This window comes from Carassius auratus, chromosome 32 (assembly GCF_003368295.1).
Source record: "Carassius auratus strain Wakin chromosome 32, ASM336829v1, whole genome shotgun sequence".
Classification (NCBI taxonomy): Eukaryota; Metazoa; Chordata; class Actinopteri; order Cypriniformes; family Cyprinidae; genus Carassius; species Carassius auratus.
Window position 1 is genome coordinate 19,884,395 of NC_039274.1, and position 19,074 is coordinate 19,903,468.

The 19,074-nt window shown below is 41.8% G+C and overlaps 1 protein-coding gene across 1 annotated transcript; it reads right to left on the reverse strand.

The window, feature by feature from the left end:
- Positions 1 to 9,029: 9,029 nt before the first annotated feature.
- LOC113052397 (adhesion G-protein coupled receptor G1-like) lies at positions 9,030 to 11,532 on the reverse strand. The gene is made up of 3 exons (XM_026216843.1): positions 11,454 to 11,532; positions 9,320 to 9,428; positions 9,030 to 9,228 (listed from the first exon to the last, which is right to left on the reverse strand). Exons 1-3 carry the CDS (start codon positions 11,479 to 11,481, stop codon positions 9,030 to 9,032), a joined length of 336 nt encoding a protein of 111 aa, XP_026072628.1. The 5' UTR covers positions 11,482 to 11,532.
- Positions 11,533 to 19,074: the final 7,542 nt, after the last annotated feature.

Here is a 19,074-nt window from a genome sequence, read left to right on the forward strand (position 1 = left end):
GCAGAGCACAAATTCTGAGTATGGGCCACCAAACTTGGCTGAATGTCACTTTCACTTCACTTTCACTAATGAATTTGCTTCCCTGATGTCGGCAGGGAGAGAATTCCAGAGCTTAGGAGCATAGACAGAAAATGCTCAGTCACCCCACGTATGAAGCGTCTTTGGAACAACCAAAAGACCACTCTGAGAGGAGCGCAGATTGCGACGTGGTATGTAGGGGATTAATAAGTCAGTTTAATACTCAGGTGCCAGATTGTGTAAAGATTTATGGGCCAGCATAAGGATTTTAAAATCAATACGGTACCTAACAGGTAGCCAGTGCAGGGACTCCACGACCAGAGTTATATGGTCCCTGGCCATGACCCCAGAAAGTACTCTAGCAGCTGAATTTTGAAGATATTGCAATTTATCCAGTGATGATTTAGATATCCCAGCTAGAAGACCATTGCAGTAGTCAATGCGTGAAAAGACAAAAGAGTTAATCAAATTTTCAGCTACCGAAAAGGATAACACAGGACGTAGCCAGGCTATATTTCTGAGGTGATAAAATGATGTCTTAACTGTATTCTGGACAAAAGGCTCAAATGACAGTGTGGCGTCAAATATGACACCCACATTTTTTAATTTGGACTTAAACTCCAGTGCAACGCCATCAACAGACAGAGTTGGAGACCCAACCTTTCACGGTTGATGTGAAGATCCAAGGAGCATGACTTCTGTTTTTGAGCCGTTTAGAGATAGAAAATTATTGGACATCCAAATCTTTATCTCAGCAATACAGTTAGAAAGATGCCCAACGTTCACTTGCTGACCCGATCTAGTATGGATATAAATCTGTGTATCATCAGCATAAAAGTGATAGTTAAGGTTGAAAGATTGTAATAATTGACCAAGTGGAAAGATGTACATACTAAAGAGCAGAGGACCCAAGACTGACCCTTGTGGAACACCCGTATGAACAGAACCAACCTTGGACCTATGACCACTCATAAAAACAAATTGACTACGGTCAGTGAAATAGGACTTGAACCAGTCAAGAACAGTCTCTGACAAGCCAAATGCATGTTGGAGGCGATTAAGTAGTAGGGCATGGTCAATAGTATCGAAGGCTGAACTGAGATCAAAGAGAATAAGAATGGACGTGGAGCCGGAGTCGGAGGCAATTAGTAAGTCATTAGCGACTTTCACCAACGCAGTCTCAGTGCTGTGTAATTTTGGAAATCCTGATTGATGTGGCTCAAATAGTTTATTTTCAATTAAGTGTTTGTTTAATTGAGCTGCAACCACACCCTCCAAGATTATAGACAGAAATGATAGATTTGAGATTGGACAATAATTTGACAGATTTTTCACATCAGAATTTTGCTTTTTTTTAAACGGGAGTAACCGCAGCAGTTTTAAGTGCTGCTGGCACCTCCCCAGTTGACAAAGAGTCATTTATTATTGCAAGAACTGAGAGACATAAAGGACCAAAACAGGATTTAAACAGGCTACCAGGCATGGGATCAAGTATGCAAGTGGTAGCTTTCATACCAGAAACCTGGATGCAGAGCATCTCAGGTTGTAATAAAGTAAATTTGGATAAAGGAATGCCAGAGAACCTAGGAGTATTAACTGCTAGATCTGCAGACTGCAAAGAATGGATATTTGTGCAAATATTGTAAATTTTTTTGCTGAAAGATTTGAGAAACTCATTACACAGCCCGTCAGATAAAGTCAGAGAACTGACCCCATCTGCATTAAGCAGACTGCTAATTGTATGAAAGAGCTTCCTGGGATTGCTTTGATTATTATCAATAATGTCTGAGAAATAGGCAGATCTTGCAGTTTCAATGGCAGTTTCTGTAGCTTGACAAGCAATCTTTCCATGCCTGGTGGAACACATTTAAACCATAGTGACGCCATTTTCGCTCTAATTTCCGACACACAGCCTTCTGTCTACGCAAGTCACCATTATACCAGGGGGCTGACTGTGCAAATGAAACATTACGTGTTTTTATGGGTGCAAAGATGTCCAAGTTGGCTATGAGGACATTATTGAATGCTGAGATTTTATCCTCAAGAGGAGCAGAAGACATGCCAACTAAAGAGACAATCGAGTTTGCAAAGGTAACATGATCAATTGATTGCCATTTACGGAAAGAAATAATTTGTGAAGTCTCTCTACTAGAATGAAATGTCTCAATATTAAAACAGATTGCTAGATGATCAGAAAGTCCAGCATCCACAACAGAGAGATTAGACAGAGATGAGTCATTTGCAATAATTAAATCTAACGTGTGTCCTTTACAGTGAGTGGGGACATTTACAAACTGAGAAAAATTAAAACAGTCCAAGAGTGATAGAAAATCTATCACTCTAATTGGCCAAGAGACAGGCTTTCTGATCTACATGCAAGTTAAAATCACCCAGAATCAAAATTCTCTTAAATCTGACGGACAATATAGAAAGAAGATCAGCAAACTCAGACAGAAAGTCATTATTCAGTTTAGGAGGTCGTAGATAATGACCATGGCAGAATGGAGAGCAGAGTGAGTATCAGACACATTTAAAACAAGACATTCAAAAGTTTTAAAAGGAGGAACGGACACAGGGTGAATCTTGTATTGCAGTTTGTAAAGAACTATAATTCCACCACCTCTACCTGTAGTTCGTGAAACGTCAATAAGTCCAAAGCCCGCTGGAGTCAGCTGATTAAAAAGAAAACCATCGTCCTGTTTGTGCCATGTTTCCGTGATGAAAAACAAGTCCATCTTCTTGTCGATAATAAAATCCGCCAGTAATAGAGCTTTGTTATTCACAGAGCACGCGTTCAATAATGCGGCTTTTAAAGGGCTTTTAGACGCCGCATCACAGAACTGCTGCTCATACGGCAGAGCAGAAAAGTTAGTAAGATCAGCCCCGGAGGATGACAGTCTTGTAGTCCTTCGTCGGCAGTTCAAAACTGGGATGGAGGATGACGAGGAAGAGATGTAGCTTTGTCCTGTGCTCCAATGAATATACCGCTTGGGCCGCAGTAATCCAGCCCTGCCACAGCGGTCATAGGTGTCCCCTGACAGGTAGTAATTCCGCTTCAGAGATAAGAGCTGGTGAGAGGGGTGATTCAAAGATTGCCCAGAGTGATATCTCCTCTTATCTCCCCTCAGTCACGTATCCAGCTCTCTGCCACCAAGTACCAGGGCTCAGCTCACTCCTGCAAGGCCCTTATTGATTCTGGCGCTGAAGCCAGTTTCCTGGACTACTGCATGGCTAAGAATTGGGCCATCTCTCTTCCTTCCTTCCAGCCATTTCTCTTCCTTCTCCTGTCACGGTCTGGAGTCTTTCTGGTCAGCCGGTAGCCACCATCACCCACACCACCCCACGTGTAAGTCTTGTTGTTTCGGGCAATCATCATGAGTCAGTTGTGCTGTACCTTCTGAAGTCCCCTCATGCCAGACTTGTTCTGGGGCATCCTTGGTTGGCTCAGCACAGCCCTCATGTGGATTGGTCCCGCAGTCAGATTGTTTCATGGAGTCAGTCATGTCATGCATGTTGCCTTGGTCCTGCCTCTTCTCTTGTGTCTGTATCTCCATTGTTGCAGGTGGAGGCTGCTGACCTTACTGGGGTACCGGCAGAGTACTTCGATCTGCGACTGATTTTCAACAAGTACCGGGCCACCTCGCTGCCTCCTCACCGGCCGTTTGATTGTGCCCGATCTCCTCCCAGGCACTTTTCCACCCCGGGGTTGCCTTTTTTCCCTGTCAGGTCCTGAACGAGAGGCCATGGATGTGTACATTCAGGAATCCTTTAAAGTCGGACTCATCCGCCCCTCATCTTCCCCTGCTGGCGCTGGGTTCTTCTTCGTTAAGAAGAAGGATGACTCTCTGCGTCCTTGCATTGATTATCGAGGGTTAAATGACATAACTATAAAGAACAGGTACCCCTTGCCATTAATGTCATCTGCCTTTGAACTTTTGAAGGGAGCCAATGTCTTCACTCAATTATGCCAACGCCTATCATCTCATCCGTATTCGTGAGGGCGATGAGTGGAAGACAGCCTTCAATACCCCCATGGGACGCTATGAATACCTAGTCCTTCCGTTTGGGCTTACTAATGCTCCGGCTGTCTTCCAGGGCATGGTCAATAGCATGTTGGGAGACATGATTAATAGATTTGTCATTGTGTACCTTGATGATATTCTCATCTTTTCTCCATCCTCTCAGGTACACACTCAGCATGTGCGCCAGGTCCTCCAACGGCTTCTGGAGAACCAGCTTTATGTCAAAGCGGAGAAGTGCGAGTTCCACGCCAAGTCTGTTTCATTTCTGGGATTTATAGTCTCAGCAGGGGAGATCAAGCCTGATCAGGCCAAGGTCAAGGCTGTCGCCAAGTGGCCAGTCCCAAACTCCAGGAGGGCTCTGCAGCGTTTCTTGGGCTTTGCCAATTTTTATTGGCGATTCATCAGGAATTTTGGCCAGGTAGCTGCACCCCTAATGGTGCTCACCTCCATTAAGGTACTGTTCACCTGTAGTACTCGGGCTCAGGAGGCCTTGATAATTTAAAGTCCCGGTTTATCTCTGCTCCTGTTCTCTCTGTTCCAGATCCTGAATGGCAATTCATTGTTGAGGTGGACGCGTCGGAAGTTGGGGTAGGCACGGTCTTATCCCAGCACTCCAGTAAGGATGGGAAGGTGCACCCCTGTGCATATTTATCCCTTTGCCTTAACCCTGCAGAACGAAACTACGACAATCGTGAGCTGCTGGCGGTGAGGTTGGCCTTGGGTGAGTGGCGCCACTGATTGGAGGGGTCGGCGCTACCCTTCTTAGTCTGGATGGATCATAAGAAATTAGAATATATCCATTCGGCCAAGAGGCTGAGTCCGCACCAGGCCCACTGGGCACTCTTCTTTGACCATTTTAACTTCACCCTTTCGTACTGGCCTGGGGCTAAGAACGTCAAACCTGATACTCTATCCCGTCAGTTTGAGCGGGGCCGGGAGAGGTGGTACCTACCGAGACTATACTCCCGGATGGAGTAGTGGTGGGGGTTCTGTCCTGGGACATCAAGCGGCGGGTGGAGGATGCCGGACGAGAGGTGGAAGTACCAGTTGAGTGTCCGGTGGGTCGGTTGTTCGTGCCGGCAGTGTTATGCCCTGAGGTCCTTCAGTAGGGTAATGAATCTAAGGTCACCTGCCATCCAGCAATCAGGAGATCTCTGGCTGCCATCCGTCATTGATTTTGATGACCCTCAATGCGCCATGATGTCAGGCTGTTTGTATTGGTTTGTTCTGTTTGTGCCCAGAACAAGGTCTCTAACCATCCCTACATTGACTTAAACCCCTGCCCATTCCTTCTCATCCCTGGTCACACATTGCCTTAGATTTTGTCTCTGGCTTGCCTGTCTCGAATGGTTACACTGTTATTCTCACAGTGGTGGATCGCTTTTCTAAGGCGGTTAATTTTGTGCCCCCACCCAAACTCCCCTCTGCCAAGGAGACAGCCCAACTGGTAATTGACCACGTCTTCCGTATCCATGGCCTTCCGGTGGATGTAGTCTCTGACAGGGGTCCCCAGTTTGTCTCCCGCTTTTGGCAAGAATTTTGTGGACAGATTGGGGCCTCTACAAGTCTGTCATCAGGGTTTCATCCCCAGACCAACGGTCAGTGTGAATAGGCCAATCAGGATCTCGAGAGAGAGTCCTCCGCTGCATGGCATTCCGTAACCCTGCCTCCTGGAGCCAACAGCTCACTTGGATTGAGTATTCCCATAATATTCTTCCAGAAGCATCCACAGGTATGTCACCCTTTGAATGTTCTGTTGGTTACTCTTCTCCCTTATTTCCCTCTCAGGAACCCAAAGCTGCAGTTCCGTCTGCCTAGCCTTTGTTCAAAGATGTCGTAGCGTCTGGAGAAGGCTAGGAAGGCCCTGGCCCAGGCCTCTAGACGGACCAAGGCAGCGGCTGATCGCCACCGGATTCCAGTGCCCCGTTATGTCTGTGGTCAGAAGGTATGGCTGTCTACCAAGGACCTGCCTCTCAGGGCTGTCTCTCGCAAATTGGCACCCAGGTTCATTGGCCCATACCAGATCATCAAGGTCTTTAATCCGGCTGTGATACGGCTCAAGTTGCCCTCCTCTCTTGGTCGGGTTCACCCTGTTTTCCATGTATCCAGGGTTAAACCAGTTTTAAGGTCCCCCCTTAATACCAATAGTTCTTCCCTTGCCCCCCCTCGTCTAGTGGATGGTTCTCCTGTCTATTCTGTTAGGAGATTACTAGATGTTCGTCGTCGCGGCAGGGGTTTTCAATACCTGGTGGACTGGGAGGGTTACGGTCCGGAGGAGAGGAGTTGGGTCCCGGCTCGGGATATTCTGGATCGGTCGCTGATCGATGACTTCCGCCGTAAACATGGTAAGCCCTTCCCTTAAGTCGCCTGGTGGCATCCTTGGGGGAGGGTGTACTGTCATGATCGCACTGGGGTCTGAGGCCTTTTCTGTCCTGGAGCACATGATTTAGGTTTTGCTGGCTCACCAGGTGTTTCACTATTCCCGCTATGTTTTCTCCACCCCTCTTGTTATCCCTGTAAACGTTTTCTCCCTCACCTGCACCCTGTCTTACGCTGATTATCTTCCCTTTATCATGCCCTTGTGTTTGCTGGCTTGTGTCAGTACGTAAGCATTGTTAATGTAAGCTTTATCGTTGCTAGCCATAGCTTGCTGACTCTGTTTTTGTATTTTTTCCCTCTGTCTAGTCGATCTGCTGTACCTGCTTTTTTTTTTTTTTTCTGCCTTGCCTCTCGTTACTCAGTAGCCCACATCTACCAGGCGGCTGACTCTACTTACCTTTGCATTGCCTTCGGACTCCGGCTACTGCTTCCAGTGATGATCCGCCACCTGTTCCCCGCTGCTGTGTGGCTGTCGTCGAATAGATCACCAAGCTGGCCTTTCTTGCAGAGTGCTGACTGCCTTTTGCTCCAGCTGATTAAGTCCTCTGAGTTTTATCAATAAACGTGTCATTCATTCAACCGCAGTTGGATCCTGTTCCTTTTCCTGACATACAGTGAATAACAGTAAACTGACATTCCCAGAATTCCCTGTGTTGCATTTCATATTTGATGATTTTTGGTTGGAATAACCATGTTTCTTCTTTGTTTTTTTTTTATCAGTTTTGTATATTAAGATTCTTCCTTTGCATGCTCCTCTAAATGACATGGGTCATAATAGAATGACGGGGTATAATGGGAACAAATATAACTTACACAGGCAATACAAAGTATGTAAAAAATATAGAAAATACAGTAAATTAAACATATAAATAATAGCTTAGAAAGTGATGAAAGAGAAAGAAAAGAAAACTGTATGCTAATTAAAAAAAAACTGTCAACAAAAAAATTCTTCACAGAATAAATGTGCAGTGCAAGTAGCAATAAAGTGACAAATTGTGTCATGTGGTGATAAAGTGTCAGTGTAAAGAGTGTATGCGTTATGAGTGTATGAAGGTCCAGCAGGTGTAGTGCAGAGTTTATCCTGATGATACAGGTGGAAGTGGCAGTGGGTTTTGACTATTTATCAGTCTAATGACCTGGGGATATAAACTGGAGTCTGGATGTTCTGGCCACAGTGCTCTGGTACCACTTGCCAGGCTTCATGAGGGTGAAGAAATTGTGGACGGGATGGGTGGTGTCCTTGATGATGTTGCAAGCCCATTTGCAGATCCTTTTTTTTGTATGTCCTGTAGTGAGGGGAGATCAGTTCTTGTGATTTTCCAGGCCAGATTTATCACCGTCTGTAAAGCCTTTCAATCCTGTGTTGTGCTGTTGCCAAACCACACAGCAATGCAGCAAGTTAACACACTCTCCACAGTGCTTCTGTAGAAGTTATGGAGAATCTGTGATGACATGCCATATTTCCTTAGCCTCCAGGAAGTACATTCTTTGATTGGCCTTACTTACTACTTTCTTTGTATTTACTGTCAATATACTGTCTGTCATGAGGAGGATAGTAAGTTGACTGTTGGATGCTTTGGCAGATTTAATGCTTTTGCAAACATCATAACTTGATTTTTTGCATGCTTCAGAGTTCCCGGATTTAAAAGCCATAGAGCGAGCATGTAGACTGGAGCGTACTTGTGCATTATTAGGGTTGTTTGTTACCATGATGGTGTTTAGTGTCTGTGTGAATTACACTGTGCACCTTCTATAAATGTTATTATTTATAAGCTGCTTGTGATGGGCTTTGGATCATCATCTGACTTTCTCTTCACCACCTGCATATTGTGGTTATTAGTGTATTACAAAGGTACAAAACATATTTCAGTAGTTCAATAGGTTGGTATATTAACATTACAGTATATCCGTTAATTAAATTATGGTATTTAATTGTAAATCAAGTTAAAACCGTTGAACCTAAAATGTTTATACCATATTTCTTTTATGGTAAAAATCTGGCACCCACAGCTGCTTTATTTTTTTTACGTAAATTTCACTGAATTCTTTTTACTGTGCAAGTGCGGTAATTTCTAACTTGAATTTGTGAGGCTTCCGGTGTTATTCACTCCGTTATTATTTTAACTCGAATTAAAAAGAAGAAGTTTTTAAACCTGTTTAATATATATATATATATATATATATATATATATATATATATATATATATATAGCCATAAAACAATTTAAACTCATGTCATTAATGAGTTTTGGTCATTTTGGTTGATAAAATGAATAAAATTATAAAATGAAAAGTTATGCATAGGTTATTCCTATTGTTTTTCAATGATGAAGGTATCCATGGACAAAGACTTGGAATGAGCTTCTTTCTGTTTTTCTGGCCTTGCTGCCCAACACATCCGCAGAAAGATAGAAAACCCTGTCAACAATAAAGTTGATGTGCAAAGTAACTGTATTATCATATTATAAAACAGTATGTATTCAGACATACTTTCCTCTTCTGATTCTGTGTCTAAGAATAAACCTACCTTGAATTGTATTTGAAATGCAGAATATGTAGAGTATCAGGTAGCTGGTATATCCATAGCCAAGAAAAACCAACCCCCATGATCTACCCAGCATACAGACACATGAGGCCCAGAACTGTGCTGGTATCCTTCACTGGTATTTTCTTATTCTTGTTGTCCAGTTTCTTTAGCTTAAAGATCTGCCTGGACACTGTGATTAGAACCACTGTGTTGAACACAAATATGATGGTGAAGTAGGAAAGGTTCACGCCATACAGGATGAGAGGCTCTGTGATCCAGCAACTGTAGAACATATAATAAAAAATGCTAAAAGTAAAGAAGAGCTAAAAGCAAGGTAACGATGAAAAGGTATTGTTATAATATTAGGACTCACACTGGATTTGTTGCCTTCGAATTTAATAAGGTCACATTTCTGGCACCATAGAATGTATGTGTGAGTTGCTGAACCGATAGCAAACTTCCAACAAGAACAGCAGGGACACCTGTTAAGAGGAAGAGAATGCAGGATGAGCAAATCTACACTTCTACACTTATTACAATTTTTGTAATACTTAACATGCAAACTGTCATTGTTTAACCTTTTTTTTTTCATGAGACTCAAAAGACATGATATAGGATGTATCAGACTCATAAAGCAAGTTTGGACCTTTATTATGAAATATACTTGCAATACTTTATTATGAGATATACTTGCAAAAAAAAAAGTTAGTTTGCATACCAAGAGTTTAAAGATTATTTTCAATCTAGTTTTGTAGCTAAAAAGTGTAAAAAAAGAAAAGAAAATAAAAATCAGCAGAATATTCATTTATGACCGATCATATCTTTAACACAAACTAAGGAATGTCCATTTGCTTTCATGTTCTTTAGGTGTGTTTGTTTTTTTCTTTTCTTTTTGGTAACAAATAAAAACATTGAAATAAAAACTCTACCAACCTCAGTGTGTATCAATCTCTCCTCTCTTCCTTCTCTGCAAATGTCTTCACGGCTAAAACATCCTACTACCACAACAAAATTAACAGCTGTTGTGACGCTCGGACACTCTTCAAGACTTTCTCTTCTCTTCTAAATCTGCCACCACCACCTCCTCCATTGACTCTTACAGTGGACGACTTTGCAGTTTTCTTCACAAATAAGACAAGATCCATCAGTGACCAATCAGTAAACTCACTGGTTAAATCTTATGTGCCCTCCAGAAATTTGCGCTCTGCAAGTGAACGACGCCTTGTGGTGCCATCCCAAAGATGTTCAAAATCACTCTCACTGACTTTTTCCTGGACTGTGCCCAGCTGGTGGAATGACCTCCCAATCTCAATTCGTACAGCTGAGTCTTTACTCATTTTCAAGAAACATCTAAAGACTCATCTTTTTCGCCTGCACTTAACCAACTAATACTAGCACTTTTCCTTTTCTTGTCTTTTCATTTATATATATATATATATATATATATATATATATATATATATATATATATATATATATATATATATATATATAAAAAACGTGGCTATGCATTCTATACTAGATTAACTGAGACTTGTCATGGCACTTGTATACTGTTGTTGTTCTCTTGTTGACCTGACTGCTTCTATTGTTCTCATTTGTAAGTCGCTTTGGATAAAAGCGTCTGCTAAATGATTAAATGTAAATGTAAAAATAAAATACTGCAATACTGGCCATACTATTACTGAATTCAGCTTCATAAATACTGTGAATAGTATGGAAATACATGGTTCTCATCGATTTAATGTGCATTGGTGTTCTTATGGATCACTATTGGAGTTTGGGCTTTGTAGACATCATCAAATGGAAAAGTTTGGTACTACGCCCAAACAAAATCTTAAGTCAATTATCAGTGATATCAACCTTATAAACTTGCAATTGTGATTTTACAATTTTCAATTCTGACTTCTGACATCTTGTAAATCTGTTTTTTTTTTTTTTTTTTTTTTTTTACGAAACTGTCACAGTATGCATAACAGAAATACAAAATAATTAAAAGCACACTGTTATTGTTACTTTTTATTTCACATATCTGACATTTTTCACAAAACTGCGAGTTTATATGTCACAATTCCGACTTTTCGTAGAATTCTGATGTTTTTTTTTTTTTCTCAGAAATTGCAAGTTCATATCTTGCGGTTCGGGGTTCATGACGGAAATGAAATATGACTTAAACATATTTGCACCCCCCCCCCCGTTTTACCGTTTTATAGTGGAATAATAATACACATCCTTACAATTACAATAGTGTTTGCACTTTGCACTTGAACATCTAAATATGTTACAAACACTGCCTTACTTTACTGCCACTGACTTACTTTACAAGTTGTTCAATAAATCATTATCAAGGGAAGTCGTGGCACAATTGTTACAGAGTCAGACTCGTAACCAAAAGGTTGCAGGTTTGAGTATCATACCAGCAGCCACATGTCACCTTCACTTTTTGTAATGTTACTTAATGTTAAATGTTAAAAAGTTTAAAAGTTAATGTTAAATTTGATGCTCACCCCATCCGATCAGGGACAACTTGACCATCTAGTGTCTGATGTGAATGTTGAACACTCTGATGCGAAGAAGGTAGAGGTGCAAGGTTTCAATTGCCATCCAGGTGAAAGAACACAGCAGGCTGTAGTGTATCATCACAGCAATAAACACACACACTTCATTCTCTGTCAGTGTGGTGGCCCACTTGCTGAACATGAAGCTCAGGTTGAGGAGAAACAGAGCAGCGCTCAGAGACACGTGGATGCTATTGGACACTTCTGCCCTCGCGTTACTGCAAAAACACACAAACTGTATATCAGTTTTAATGTTTTTTTTGTTTTTTTTATGTCATCCATTGTGACTGTCTTGATAAATTTAAACAACCAATTTTTGGATTAGTGTAAAAATGAATCTGAATCAAAGTGCAGATTATATAACCATTTATATGAAAACAGAAGGAACAGCACCTGCTGAAAATAAACAACAAGACAGTACAGGCAGAAAAGAACGCAGACAGACCGCAGCCTACATAGCTGATGTACGACAAGATTTCCCAATGCTGTCCATCAATGTTATTCACCTCAACCTATTCAGAGTGTAGGAGAGATACAGGAAATGTGGTAGTGAAGGAGGGAATTAAATTAAAACAATATCAGCACAGAACGGTTTCTGCTACCTAGTAATGGCCTGAATGAATGGCAGATTTGTCCCTCCGTGCGACCAAGCAGACAGCTTGTGCCATTGGCCGATCGATGTCAGCTATAGTCAGCATGGAGAGGCATCTGTGGCTTAATTTGACAGGCATTAAGGAGAGGGAACGTTTGTTTCTTTTAGACTGTCCTATTTCTCCATTGGGCCTGTTTGGCGATTCGGTTAATATGGTTGTCAACAGGTTTAGGGAGGTGAAGAATCAAGAAGAAGCGTTCGTTCAGTTCCTTCCGCGCCACACTCAAAGGGAGGGGCCGTCAGCCACCCAGCCTCTCCCCAGTCCTTCAAAAGCCAGGTAGGTTAAGAAGCAGAGCGTGGTGAACTATGCACCCCCTCGTAGGTATTGGGGACAGGTTCGCCATGCTCAGCAACCTCCCAGGCCAGACATCAGGACTGTCCTTGATAAGAAGAGGAAGTCCTGACACTCTGGCATCCTTGCTGGTGGGGGTAATCCCTCACGGGATGGTGCGTGTTTGAGAGCTTTTTGCCCCGCCCTGTTACCCTCACAAAACTCCTCCATCCCCACAACTTTGTGTGATTCTGGGAGAGGTGGTTTCCAGCGATGTATTAGATAAAAACAGGAGATCATTCTGCCTAACCCTGTCAGTGTTTCAGGGCACAGCAATCTCCGACGAGCGATTCTCTCAGTTACCGCCTGGAAACTAGCAGTGCTAAGAGGCTTGCTACCTATACGGAGGTCTCTAGAGCAGCTAGTATGGTCGTCCCCTGCCAATCTGCTGCTTCAGGGCACTGAGCTAGTTGCTCTAGGCGCACTGAGCTTCGTCGAGTCACAGATTTGTCTCCCTGTGCGACTAGGCGAACGGCCGGTGTCTTCTGCCAGTCTATGTCAGCTTTAGTCAGCACGGGGAGGCATCTGTGGCTTAATTTGATGGGCATTGAAGAGGCATTCATCGCACCGCACTCAAGAGGAGGGGCCATCGGCACCACATCACATGGTGCCCGTCTCTTCGAAGTCACTTCAGGAGATCGTTCTGCCAACCCTGTCGGTGTTTCAGGGAGCAGCAATCTCCGGCAAGCAATTCCTCAGTTACCGCCTGGAAACTAGCGCTGCTAAGAGGCTCGCTACCTCTATGGAGGTCTGTAGAGCAGCTAGTACAGTCGTCCCCTGCTGGTCCGCCACTTCAGGGCACTGAGCTAGTGGCTCTGGGCACACGAGGAAGTGGTCGCTGAGCTTCGTCGAGACATGGATTTGTCTCAAGGGGAGGCGCCATTGACACCATATTACACAGTGCCCGTCTCTCCTCAGTGCCCTCAGGAGTTTCAGGGCACAACGATCTCCAGTGAACGCTTCTATCAGTTACCGCCTGGAAACTAGCGGTGCTAAGAGGCTCACTACCTCTACGTGGGTCTCTAGAGCAGCTAGTACGGTCTTCCCCTCCCGGTCCGCCAATTCAGGGCACTGAGCTAATGGCTCTAGGTGCACAAGGGAGTGTTCAACCTTTCCCGTTACCCTCACAAAACCCCTCCATCCCCGCCACTTCTTGTGCTTCGGGGGGTGGTGGTTTTCCAGCAAGATGTTAGATGTTCCTGTGTTTCCTGCCGTCGTTCAGGACACGGAACATCTAACATTCCCTTAAAAGGAAGTATTAAAATTGGTACCACTCTTAGAGAGTCTGGCAGCGTCGAACTTCTGGCGGGCATTTCTGCGGGGGTATTGAGCACAGTACGGATAGGATACAGGATCCAATTTATTCGTCAGCCTCCACATTTCAACGGCGTGGTCTCCACTTCATTTAAACCAGAGCTGATGGTGGTACTGTCTTGAGATCTACAGACTCTTCTGGGCAAAGAGGCCATAGAACATGTTCCTCGTCCAAGGAGAGAGTCAGGCTATTACAGCAGATACTTCTTGGTTCCCAAAAAGGGTGGGGGAGTGTGCCCAATCTTTGGTTTTCGAGCAGATGCCTCCCTGATGGGCTGGGGAGCGGTCTTGGATGGCCACCCAGCTCAAGGGGAATGGGGGGGACATCAGCTGAATTGGCACATCAATTGCCTTGAGCTGATGGCCGTATTCCTGGCTCTGAAATAGTTACTCCATCATTTCAGGGGCTGTCATGTCCTAGTACAGGTGGACAACACCAGGTTACATTCCAGGGCGTTTGAACAGACACTACCAATTGGGGAATGGAAACTCCATACAGAGGTAGTGTAACAGATTTAGGGTCTGGATGCGATGGTGCACACATTGCCCAAAATGCACCTGTATGCATTTCCTCCAGTCTCCCTGATCCTTGGAGTTCTAGCCTGAGTTTGCCAACAAAAGTCTTGCCTCTTGCTGATAGCACCATGTTGGCCGAACAGAGTATGGTTCTCGGGGATAATATCTCTCCTCGACGGCTCACCATGGGTGATTCCGGAGAGGAGGGACCTTCTGTCTCAGGCAGGGGGCACGATATTCCATCCCAGGCCCGACCTATGGAATCTTCATGTTTGGCCCCTGAAGGGTACCAATTGAGGAACACAGGGCTTTCGCTGGATGTTTTTAATACAATTCTTAGTGCTAGGGCTTCCTCCACCAGACAGAGTTCTCGAGGGTCTGGTTGAATCCTCTTTGAAACGTTAGAATCAGCGTTCGATTAGACTTCTGACTCTAAAATGTTTTTTCTCATGGCAATAAGGGGTGCCCCCTTACAACAGGTTTGTGATGCGATATGATTTTGTGATAAGATTTTATAATTTGGATGCCCATGCTACTCCGGGCTCTCATGTCCTTGAGTCAACATCACAAGCTAATGTCTGAGGCCTTCTTGTGGTTTGATAGCACACTTGCACAACCTTAGGGGTCCAGACATTTTTCAAGCACGGCACGTTGGGTATTCTCATTCCCAATGCACTGAGCAGCCCAGCATCGACTGAAGCTTTCGAAAGGGAATGTTCCCGGTTGCTTAACTTTAACCTTGTTCCCTGAGAAAGCGTAACTATTTATAGCCCATGTTGCGGGTGCATGCCCCGATGACGTCATCAACCGAGGCTATATTACCACCGGGTCAATTCTATCGACGTGTTAGGCACATTATTCACAGCTGGTCACGAATAAGACGTTTCCCCATGCACTGAGCAGTGCAGCATCGACTGAAGCTTTCTCAGGGGACAAGGTTACAGTTAAGTAACCGGGAACATTTTTTGTAAAAAAAAAGTCCAAGCGGCAACTATAGTTTCCGGTGGGCAAATAACTTGTAAGTACATATCATGGGGAAATGGTGTATACCATTGGTGTTCATAAATCAAGGTTATTTATCTTGTTTAGTGCTTTTTGTTTTCATAATATCCCAAATAAAACATAACTTAACCCTTTAAATGACATCCCTACTGTACAGTAGACCTTAATTTGATAGGGAATAAATCTGTCAAAAGAAGAAGATGAAAGAGCAATCTTTCCACAGCTGAACTGATGCAGATCATCTTTTTCTCCCTTTTATGACATTATATCTTGTAAGGCCCCTTTATCCAGTTTAAATGCATTTCATTCTAATTGGTCAAGGACCCTAAAACATTTTATGACTAGTAGATTATGATTCCATAATAATGTTGAAATTCAGACTAGTAATGAGTTTATATTTCCATTATTATATGACATCACCTACAGTCAGCCATTGAATATTATGTGACTAAAAAATGCGTAATTTTCTTTCAGGTAGGCTATACCTTTTTTATTATAAAGATGTAATATTTTGTTAATTCTATTTATTTTTATTTATTTATTTTTATTTAACACACTTTTAAGAATGAAAATGCCTGCATGTTCAATAATAAGTAAATAAACAATCAATCATGGGTGAAGCTTACAAATGATGCTTATTTAAATAATCATATATTTTAAAAAGAATATCATTAATTTCATGAATGTCAAGGACTTTTGTCAGGGTTAATCCATTTGACCTAATCAATATGTGCCTATTCATTAAATATATTAGATTTTACATATTTATATCACAAAGTATACTTTTCATTCGGGTATACCCTTTTTATTATATAGATGTAATATTTTCTTAATTCTATTTATTTTTATTTATTTATTTTCATTTAACTTATTGATACACAATACCCTGTTGGGTCATCTTAATGGCTGCACTTTGTTCCGGACTATGTTCCACCATTTTAAGACAAATGGATAGTTGTGTTTTCATATTCAAGAGATTATAGATCAACCTTTTTTGGATTTGCATCAAAGGTTCTTCAACTTTCATGCTTGATAAATTTGTTTATGAATATAGATTGATCTGTTGAAAATAGTTATTTTGAGTTAGATGCCAAATGCTCTCCTCCTATTCAAATATGACATTGAAGGGGTGAATACAACATATCTGCCCACCGGCAACTTGTCACGCTGTCAGTCTCTGTTTTCCTGGGTGTCCACTAGTGAGCTCACTTCTCCTTAGGCACTTCACCATAGGCACTAGAATTCCTCTAGTCTCTTCCCGTCTTCACAGTAATTGCACTCCAATTAATTGCACCAGGTGCAGGCAATCTATTGTCATTTGTCTCCTTATAAATACCTGTCTTTCCCTGTTGTCTGTATGGAGTCCTTACCCTTCGTGTACCAATGTTCTCATCTCCCGAGACTTACCCTTGCTATCTCGTCCTCTGAGTTCCCTTTCCGTTCCATCCGGTTCTCTCTTTTGTTTCGTTTGTCTCCTTGGACTGTTTTTTTTTTTGGATTACCCTTTTTTGTTAAAGGTGCTGTAGGGAACTTTTGTAAAAAAATGTTTTTAACATATTTATTAAACCTGTCATTATGTCCCGACAGCAGAATATGAGACAGATAATCAGTGAAAAAATTGCAGAAACTCCATCGCTCCCGGTAAAAAATAACCAATCAGAGCTGCGGTCCGTAACTTTGTTTTCCTGGTGCATGAACATCACACAACTATAGTTGCCACACATTCAAATACGATTTTCAAGAAAAAAAAAAAATTAAATCCTGGGAAAAATAAATGCAGAACATGTTCACATAGGACACTATAAACATGGATATATGCATGAAAGCATTCAGAAAAAAAATTGGGCACAAATGGGTTAAATATGAACACAGAAATCCGCTGTTAACAGGTTAATATAACATTTCCCATTCCATGACTAGTAAAATAACAGCAAGCCATGTTCTTCTTGTGAGACAGGTCAGGTGTCAGCGTTAAAGTGCAATACTGCCACCTGGGAGCTCAACCAGGTACTGACGACGAGTGTTTACATGTGCTGTTATCATAAGAGAACTGTTCATTTTAATACTGGTATATCGCCACACACTAAATTAACATGATATCGATAATTGTTGTTTTGAATATCATGGTTATCGTCATACATATTGCGACACCCCTAATATGCAAATACTCCTAATGCCATCCCAGATGTGTATGACTTTCTTATTCAAATAAACAGAAAATAATCAATTTCTGTTCATCTATATACAGCATTGTAAGTGATTATAGGTCGCAAAATGGTAATGCTCCGAAAAACACACACATGCCAATCGTGATGTAATAAAAGAGCCCAGTTATGAGACATCAAAGTCTTGTGAAACGAAACGGTAGGTCTGAAAAATATGTACATTTTCAGCCTATTAACTATCAGCCATGGCTTTTTCTTATCTTTTCTTTTCTTTTCTTTGTGAACTGTTCTTTTAAGGAAAAGTTTTCTGTTTATGTGAACATATTCACTGTTTTGTTGTGTATTTATGGCTTGATGTCTTAATATCTTTATTCTATAATATTCTTGCTGCTGTTAAGGTGGCACTTTCTATTTGCAGAGCCAAGAGGTAATCCTGAAATCTCGACATCATCTAAAGAGATCTGTTTAAAGGGGTCATATGATGCTGCTAAAAAGAACATTATTTTGTGTATTTGGTGTAATGAAATGTGTTTAATCCATTTGAGTTGGCGGTGGCAGCTACAACAATACTACAAGGAGAATAAAAGGTACACCTTCTTTCTTTGTGTGAACATCTGGGCGGCGTTATGCAAATCTTCCCACATACTGACGTTGATATATGGGGGCGTTAGAACAAGCCATTTTTGGTGGGCGTGGACGAGTCCACTTATTTAAAATTTCCACTTATTAATTCATATAATAAGATATATAACAAAACGTGTCACAAAATTTGAGTTCAAACATAGTACAGTTTGATGAAGAAACTGAATAACATCATCTCTGTTTGCATGTTAGTGTTTTGACATTTAAATATCTCTAGTTTTCCTTATATGCAAATATTCTGAACTAAAAGTTGTACATTTGCATACTAACATATCTGTTGAATGCAGTGTCACATGCAGCAGACATGTCCAACAGTTTGAGGACGGATGATCTCGAGGTTCTTCTCACCAGTTGTAGTGTTACCAAAACCTGCTTAAATGTGGTAGACATGTTTCTTGTGTACCTACAGTTATAAAATCATGTCATTCAATTAAAAATTTACCACAGAACACTGTATTGGGCCACAGCTTGTGCCAAGAATGCAATCAGACCCTTTGATTTTTTTCCCCCTTTGCAGATTCATTATATAAAAAATGATTTTCCTCACCAGTCAACATAATTCTACACTCCTTTCCCTATAATTAAGTGTGGAGTATAGACAGAAACAAACAAACAAAAACTCTAGTTTAAAGCATTTCAGCACTAGGCATCATAAGAAAATGTTTAAAAAACGAAGTGGTCATTTGCATTTTACGTTCTAGTTATATTGTAAAAAGCAACTTAAATTGCATTAATGGTATACATTTTATCAGTTTATGCATTCGCTGCAATCAAACCCATGTTGATGCCATTGCAAGTGTCATTGCAAGTGCCATGTTGTACTGTTTGAGCTAAAGGAAACCTATTTAAATATGGAATGGCAATATTTTTGTGTTGCTACTGGATTCAACAGACCCACACATCAACTCAGCTTTTTCAACTTGGCTTTATTGCTAAAATTTTAATAAA

Excerpts from the sequence above, each read along its gene's own strand:
- LOC113052397 (XM_026216843.1), bottom strand. The coding sequence starts at position 11,481 with ATGGTCAAGTTGTCCCTGATCGGATGGG. Across the intron at positions 9,429-11,453 it reads GTTGTCCCTGATCGGATGGG|GTGTCCCTGCTGTTCTTGTT; the intron begins GTGAGCATCAAA and ends TCCTCTTAACAG. Across the intron at positions 9,229-9,319 it reads TCGAAGGCAACAAATCCAGT|TTGCTGGATCACAGAGCCTC; the intron begins GTGAGTCCTAAT and ends TATGTTCTACAG.